General features: G+C 42.1%; 1 protein-coding gene across 1 annotated transcript; it reads left to right on the forward strand.

Annotated features, from left to right (window-relative positions):
- The first annotated feature begins 3370 nt into the window (after positions 1-3370).
- On the forward strand, positions 3371-5940 carry LOC111388760 (PRKR-interacting protein 1-like). The gene is made up of 2 exons (XM_023013560.1): positions 3371-3727; positions 5489-5940. The coding sequence occupies exons 1-2, from the start codon at positions 3461-3463 to the stop codon at positions 5756-5758; spliced, it is 537 nt and encodes a 178-aa protein (XP_022869328.1). The 5' UTR covers positions 3371-3460; the 3' UTR covers positions 5759-5940.
- Positions 5941-8635: the final 2695 nt, after the last annotated feature.

Here is an 8635-nt window from a genome sequence, read left to right on the forward strand (position 1 = left end):
TAGGTCATCTCGTCGGTGAAGCGAAATAGGAAGCTTTTCAAGGACTCGCCATGCGCCTGTCTCATGTCTTGAAGATGCTGGATGGGGATCTCCCCTTTCTTGCTCACTGCAATCCTCTTCAAGAAGGTTGTCTTGAACTCGGGCCAGCTTCGAATGCTCCCAGATGGTAGCCTACTATACCAGATTTCAGCCTCTCCACCGAGGGTTAAATGGAATGCTCTGCACTTCACGGCTGGGGTGGCGCCCCTCAGGCTCATGTGAGTTTTGTAAGCATTGAGGTGCTTTTCTGGGTCACCTCTTCCATCATACTTTCGTATTTTTGGCATGACGTAGTGGCTCGGGGCCTGGGCATTTCTTAGTTCTCTTGAGAATGGCAGGTTCTCATCATCATCGTCCAAGTCACAGGACCTCTGCTGCTCGTCAGAATCATAGTCATCGGCCTCGTACCTTGATTGTTGGTTAGAGGGTCCGGGCCGGTTCCTAGCCTCTTCCTCCCTCCTCTGCGGCCTACTTCTAGGCAGGATAACACGGGGGGCATTTTCATGCCTTCTCTCCGACTGATGGGGCATCGGAGGTGGAGGCTGTGGCCTCGTCCGAGACTACTAAGACTGCTGTTGACTGGGCCTCGGTTCGGCAGGGCTGATTCTGTCAAAAACACTTCCTGCTCTCCTATGTCTTGGGTCTTGCTCATATGGAGGTGGGAAGTCATCATGACTCATTTGGACCTCGGTGGGTCGGCCAAATGCAAAGTTGGAGGAAATGTCGACTCCCACTTCCCTCTCGAACGGGCTTTCACCTCGGCCATAGTCTGGCGAGGCAGCCCTATGACTCTGGACCTCGTCCTCTTGCTGATAGTGCCCGCAGGGAGCGTATGGAGGAATGGGGAAGCCTCCCTAGCCTTGCATTTGGGCCATGAGTTCCCTCATGGCCAAGTTTTGGTTGGCTATATCCCTCATGTTGGCTGCCATGGTAGCCATTTCTCTTGATAGTCATGCTGTCGCACGCATCCCACCTCTCCTTTGGTGGTGGTGGAGCCTCGTCCGAGCTGCTGGGGCAGCAGGTTGGGGAGGCACATTCGTGCTTTCTCTTACCCTCCTTGGGAGAGTATCTTCGTTAGAACTCATTTTTCTTTTATCAGACTTAGATTTCTCTAAGTGATAGGGGTTCCTCCTGTTCTTTTTCAAGAACAAGTCCTTTTTCAAGGGGGGTTGCCCAAATGTTTTTCAGTAAGCTTCTACCACAAGATTGCTCGTGGTTATGGTATGGTTTCCCACAGACGGCGCCAATCTGTTGATCCCAAAAAGTGCGCCAACAGATGCCGGTCCCACCCGCGCTTGCGTAGGCGAATGTCCAACACGCTAAGACACGTGGACGGTCTAAAACGAGCGATTCAAAGGGACGTGGGAGTAGCCCAACGACGCGGGACGGTGACGTTCTGAATCCGACGGGTTGTTCGTAATCCGATTGTACAATAATTACCAACCGGTGCTCGTAAATGTATATGTAAAAGTGCATAAACTCGATTTGTGTATTGCAAGTAAATGAGAGAGAGTTGAGTAAATGTAGTCTTTAGTATTGATTCTTGCATTAGCCTTTGACATTACACAATGGAAGTATTTATAGTGATACATATGAAATGGGAGCCCTTGGATGAAGTGGCACGTGGCCTCATCTCTTTAGTTCAAACGTCTTTTCTTAGGTATGGGGCTTGACTTGCTAGCTTGCGGCGCATTTATTGCTTGCGCAGGTCCTCCATACTAGTGACAAGACTTGACCTTTATGCTTGTGATAAACGTTCCATCAGTCATTCGAATAAGATCTCTGAGCAGGCGATCTCTTGGGAGAAGTGACTGTGGAGGAAGCTCCTTGTGGTTAGGAGGCTCGCACATCAGCTTCGGGGCTTCGACCATATGACAAAAACTTCCACTTGAGGACCTCAGCTAACTTCAATAGGTTCCATGCTTCGGGTCATGGGGCTCGATAGTTGGACTTCGGCAAAGTACATCGGATCGAGGAGCCTCGGCGGATGGACCTCGGCTTGAAGCACTTCAGATATAACCCACCTCGGCAATGTGTGCCACCTCGGCAGGAATGCCACGTGGATCAGGATGAGTGGGCCATTGGCCCAGGTAGGTAGGACAGATGTGACAACACGCAACAGTCGCCTTCCGAGATGAAGAAGTGATCGTCAGTTTGTGAAGGGCCTATTTGTATGAGTTCGCTGTAGATTGTAAAAGCAAAGAAGACGGATTAAAAACGAGGAAGTTGTTGCCGGATGGGTGCGAAATTTGGAAAATTGTGAGTGGTATATGAATTGAATGGTGGAGGTTATGAGTGGGGCTGGATGTATTGATTGAAGGCGGCAACCATTGATATTGTAGTTATGGTGTCGAGGACTGGGATTTGTCATCGGTTGTTAGGTGTTACAGGTTGTGGGTGTTGCCAATTGGATTGAACGATAGGCTAGGGTGGTTTCCGTGAATGGAGAGGCTAGAGAGATAAATAGAGAGAATGGTGAGACGGGGATGGAGAAATAATTTAGGGTTTGTAGTGGGTTGAGGTTGTTCGATAAATTTTATAATATTATTAATAATTCAATTAATACCTGATTTTTGGTTAAATAAACTTCACATCTGATTTTTAAATTGAAAAACTTAAACCTGTAAATACGTAATTTCCTCTTATAATGATCCAAAACATTAAGAATGCGTTTGATTGCCTATATTTTTCATGAAAAATGTATTTTTTCCACCCAAATTTCTACTTTTGTGCTATTTGATTGCCATTTTTTCATGGAAAATATTTTTCCACTTTTGGTCACGTGACCATAGGAAGAATAGGATTTTATTTTTCACGGAATTCACTCTCTATTTCTCTTTCTTATTTATCCACTCTCTTTTATTAACACACCAATGAAAATGGACAAGTATTATATTTTGTAGGTTGAAAATTAAATCAATCAAACACATTTAATTGAGAGTTTTCATACAAATAAATTTAGGCAATTGAATTATCTAGAATTTATTTTTTTCCATGCAAATTTCATACTTGCAATCAAACGCACCCTAAAGAAAAAAAAAATGTTTGAACAAGGCCTAGTCCTGTCCGTCCATGGAGCCTAAAGGGGGTGTCAATGCAGCCCCATAGACCGACAGGGTCAATCCAGCAAAGGTCAAACATTAACTACGAAAGCCCAATAGTTGCGGCCCAACTATGGGTAGATGCTACTTGGGCTTGGGCAGAAAATAAAGAGGGCTTCGGGATTTACATACGGATCGGCGGGTCCAAGACCACATATTCCAATTGCAAACCTTCCGGGTTCGGATCCTCCAAATTAAACCCAACAACAACACTTTGTCGTCCTTTTTCCCCAAATCAATTCCGTAGAACGAATTGCAAAATAATAGTGCAATTAGAACTATTCAGGGTTGTACTGCTTTGCAGAAAATATAAAATTAATATGTCATCGTCATCCGATAGGCTGATGTCCTTTGCGGCCGGAGACCTGCAGATGGTTGCGGTAGCGGAGAGGCAGGTAAAGGCGCTCCCTCCTCGGCCTACGCCATCGTCTCCTTCCACTGCTCTAGTGGAGTATACGCCGCCCCCACCCAACCCCGAAGAGGAGGACCTTGAGGTGAAACTACGGCGCATTAATGAATGCGTACCTGTGCGAGTCAACAACACCTCCGGCAGTTCAGCTGGTTCTGGCTCCGGTGACTTCCATCAGGTATTGCATACCGCTTCTTGATATCATGTATTATATCACTTAAATTTACAGTATGTTTTGGTTCCTTTGGATTGAGTGTTCATGGAAATTGTGTTCATTTACCAGAATCACGTTCCCTAATTCACCTGAATGTGGAGTGTGAAATATCTGTACTTAAACGTGTTGCCATTTGTGAACAATTTCAAACACTCTTCTTTATCCCCATGTTATTTTATATGGGAATCCCATGGCAATATAGAACAAGGAAAATGGCGTTTCATTTGGTTGAACGTTATGTACTTACAATATATTTGTTGGAAGATAGTGCTTCTCTTGGTGGAAGTGGGGAGAACTTATCTGAAGAAGATCGGGGAGAGCTGTTCTTGTTTCATCAGTTGGGAGCTACTCTGCGACAATTTCTGTGGAAAGAACTTTGATTAAAAATAGTCAAATGATTAAAAACTTAATAGCAGGCGTCACAATTTTTTTCATGACAAAACAACTTGATCCGACTAGAACACTAGTTAAAAGGATTTACGATTAGGCCAAATACGTTGCATCCCTCTTCCACAGTTATGTGGCTATATGGTCAATTTGTTTAGAGAGTCTGCCAACCAGAAGCAAATAGAGAAGTCCAACTATGAAATCTCAAAACAAACTTTTTTCACTTCAGCCCAGTTTTTGAAGTCTAGGCTTGTAAAAATGTACCTGAACACCGCTGGTAAATAAATTGACTTGAATTTGAAAGTTTACAAGTCAACCACCAAAACCCATTCAAATTAAGGTGAAACTCCTTGTGGTGGAATGCTGCAAGGTGTACACCTAATGTCAAAGATGCATAAGCCTCAATTTGTCATTGGTGCACATTGCCTCACAGACATCAAAGTGTAACCCTCACTCACCTTCTTAAACAATTAATTCATGTTGACATGAGATTGTGAAATGCAACCCAGTTTGAGTTTGTACCTTTTCGTAGTGTTGGGGATGAATCAAAGCTTTATCAACTTTCGTGAGCTTTTATTTATGATTGCACCTTTTGTTTGATTCTTATATATGAATTTGTAAGCAATATATACGTAAGAAAATGTCTGCAAGTATGAAACAAATACAACAAATATTATCATAATTATTTTTCATAGAAGTAATAAATCTTGTATTATGTCTGAATAAATACAATGCAGCAACACAGGCAGACAAAAAATTCCTTCGTTGCAAAGTTTATATAATATGCAGAATAAAGTATGGGAAACCCATGTTAACCATTCATTTCCCCGTCGAAGAACAAATACACAAGTTTATAATAACCTATACTTGGCAAGTGACTTCTCTTAAAGAATGACACGTAGCAGCTGATTTGCTTTGTTGAAAATAGATTTCTCTCTGTCTGGCAGTTTTCCCCAGTTACATTATGTCTAAATTAATTCTTCGGTGGATTAAAATATGCAGCTGATCTGAATGCGTGAGGCAGAGATTTTGGACAAACTATTCTTTAGATATTATGTGCAACTTTATAGATTCGTATATTAGGTTTCAAAGAGCAAACCACTGAGCATCTTATGCGGTCGGATCAAGTTTCATTTCTTCTGATTCATGCATAATTTCTGAAGGTCAAATTTATTTTAGATGTGGCAAAAAACAAACTATTCTAAAATAATAAGCTCAAATAGTTTTCAACTTTTAGCACTTAATATGGTTATGGAAATCTCTTTAGTTTGCCATGTCAATGTTTATCTACTGATATGAAGGTTTAACACCTTTTTGGGGTGTGGATCATGATTACAGTACCGGCAAATGAGACGGAAAGAACAAGATAGGCTTGCAAGGATGGATTCCGATTACCAGAAAAGGAAAGAAATAACAGAATTCAGCCAGAGAAGGGAAGACAGGTTAAAGGCTGCAGAGGAGCGCACAGCAAAAAAGCGTTTGAAACGACGGAAGAAGAAACAGAAGAAGCAAGAGAAGAAGACAAAGTTGAATGCAGCAGGAGAAGAGCATAAAAAGGAACAAACTTCGGATGACGATGGAGACTCGGAAAATGATGAAACTGAGTGATGATTGAGATGTATTCATATTTATGCTCCAAAACCATAGGTTGGTGCTTGGATTTAAAAAGAGCCATCTCGATTAGACATGGCAAGAGTATCTGTCTCAAGTATTCTATGCTGTTTTTATTGTCGTGACAAATTTTTACAACCTTTTAATTGAATAAATGGGTGAAATAAAAAAAAGGGGGGGGGGGGGGGGGGGGGGGGAGTTNNNNGAGGGCGGGGGGGGGTGAGGGGGGGGGGGGGAATGATCATGTTCTTGGAACTTTAAAGATAATTTGTCTTCCTTTTTCAGTCAAATGGCAAATGCATGGTCCTATTGGTTTGATTGAATAGGAGTGTTTCTTTTCGAAGTTAGAGAATGTCATATATAGCTATTTTGTGAAGAGGTGATGTAATTAATCTTCCACGGATGACTATGAAAGTTGGTTTAAGCTTCTTGGACAGGGGATTGGGACAGGGAATTGGGACAGGGGGCATGTGGCGCCCCCCTATTGGAGGGGTAGCTGACGCGGTCAGCTACCCCTCCAATAGGGGGGCGCCACATGCCCCCTGTTGCCAAACCCTGTCCCAATCCCCTGTCCCCCTAGCATATCTCATGAAAGTTAGTGTCCTTGGCTGTATTTCAGCAACACTCGCGCTTTATCAATAATTCAGCATAGAATATGGACTGGGAATTACCCAGACTGTGTTGATGTAATTGTTCTAGTTGATGGAAATGTGGATTTGTGTTTTGCCCAATTTGTCATCACATTAAGTTTTGAGCTGAAATATAACAAGTGTACAAAAATTGATTTTTTCTGTTTTTCGTTTGTATAATGCCACCACTTGAACAGGGCTGGTGACAGGTCCATTAAACAGGGGTTGAGGTGGAAAAATTCATATCAGATGCACCTCAGCCCCTGTTTAAAAGCCTGTCACCAAGCCCTATTTGGGTAGCAGGAATTTTTTGGTTTTGGGCAATTCAAGATCAAACTCACAAGTTATGCACTATAGTAGATACATAAATCCTCGTCTGGAGCATACAGTTCCTCATCAGTGGTACCTGCTTGAAGGGCTACAGACCTGGTTCAGGCTATGCTGAGTCGCCAATAAAACTCCTCGTATGAACTATAACCATAAACATGGGACAATAATATGATGATGTGTTAAATACGGTTAAAAAAACAAAAAGTGTTTTATCCTTTTTTCTAATTTTTCAGATTTATTTTAAAAGGCTCTTTTGGGCATTTGTCTCGAGCTTCTTGAAATGGCAGAAACACCACCACTTCAAAACTCTTTTTTCTATATAATCATTTTCAATAATACATTCATATAAAAAAATATTTTACCCATAAAATTCAAAATCTTTTTCTTAGTTTTAAATATGCATCCTCTAAAAAATTACTATTTAAAACTCTCTTTTATTCAAATAATGTCAAGAACCATTCTACAAGTGCATCATTTTTCACACATTTTTTTCACAGCATACATACCCATGCAAGTGGGTGGGGGTCCACGATTAAAAATAACCGTGGACCCCACCTTTGTAAAGAAGCGTGAAAATTGCTGTAAAAAAATAGTGTACAAACAGCATTTTTGTAATGTCAAAGAGGGGCTAATAAACCTAACAAGTACCAATGTACCATCACACATAAATGCTATTTATAGCCCCCGGGCCCCCAGGGCACATCTCCAAGTGGTAAAAGGGGAGGGTGGAGAAATCCAATTTTGCTTGAGCCTGCTGCGTCAAGGGTCGAATCTTGAAATATGGATTTGGCTCTTGGGTAAGTGCAAGTGTACAAGCAGCCTTCCACCCTGTACCCTTGGAGGCATAACCTGCGATTTACCTCCCTCACGATGCTCCAGGGCAGGAGTGGTGGGGACCCTTAAGGTTAGAGTTTAACCTTTATTTATAGCCCCCGGGCATAACTCAGTGATACAAAGGATAGGAGTGAGGTTATCTCACGCTTTGCTGGCAGCCGCAATATGAAGGTTTGATTGACATGAAATTGGACTCCTTATAGACATAGTGTACAAACAGCTCTTATTTTCTGGCCTATTAAGACACATCCCGCGATTTACCTCCCTCACAAAAACTCTTAGAGAGAAGTGGCGGGGACCGTCAAGTTGGGGTTCAACCTTTATTTATCGGCGTTGAGCAAATGTGCCATCGGTTGCAATTTTCAGTAAGCCCTAAATCTCTTCAACCATCACTGATTTTTCTGATCACTCACCCATTCTTGTCATCTCTCTCTAAATACACGCATTAGTTGATGAAAATGTAATGGTTTGATATTCTAGAAGATTTCCTTTGAATGCATTCTGCATACGTAAGTTTTGTGAAGAAGGTGGTGGAAAAATAGCAGTATTACAGAGAGGGACCGGACAATCAATATTAAGGTTTTGATGATTTTCTTTAGTCTATTTATATTCTAGGGTGATTATTGGTATGGGCTTTCTTTTTACGTTCTGTTAGAGGAATTAATGATGAACAGAGATGATGTTCCCAAATTGTTCTCCCTGTATCAATTGAAATAACTCTCCCGAAGCATCTTCCCCTTTCTTCTTGCGCATGGACCCTAAGAAATCTCGAGACTCAGATTCTGGGAGCTCAGCTCTTGGGGGTTATCCAAATGATATTCTGTCTTCGGATGACGACGGCATACCCATTCGTTTCAGCCGAGGCAGTTATCAACCCCCAACATTGACAGCTCCTAATGGTCCTAGTGTGTATACAGAGGCCACTTTGAAAGAAGAGGTTAATAGATTTAACTTAGGCCAAAATTTCTTGTACAGGGTTCCCAAATCCTCGGACATTCCATCAAAATGTTTTTTAGGAGAGATAACTGTGTTTAAAGGTGATTTAGATGGGGGACTAAGGTTTCCTCTCCATCCCTTCCTG

This window comes from Olea europaea, chromosome 3 (assembly GCF_002742605.1).
Source record: "Olea europaea var. sylvestris chromosome 3, O_europaea_v1, whole genome shotgun sequence".
Classification (NCBI taxonomy): domain Eukaryota; kingdom Viridiplantae; phylum Streptophyta; class Magnoliopsida; order Lamiales; family Oleaceae; genus Olea; species Olea europaea.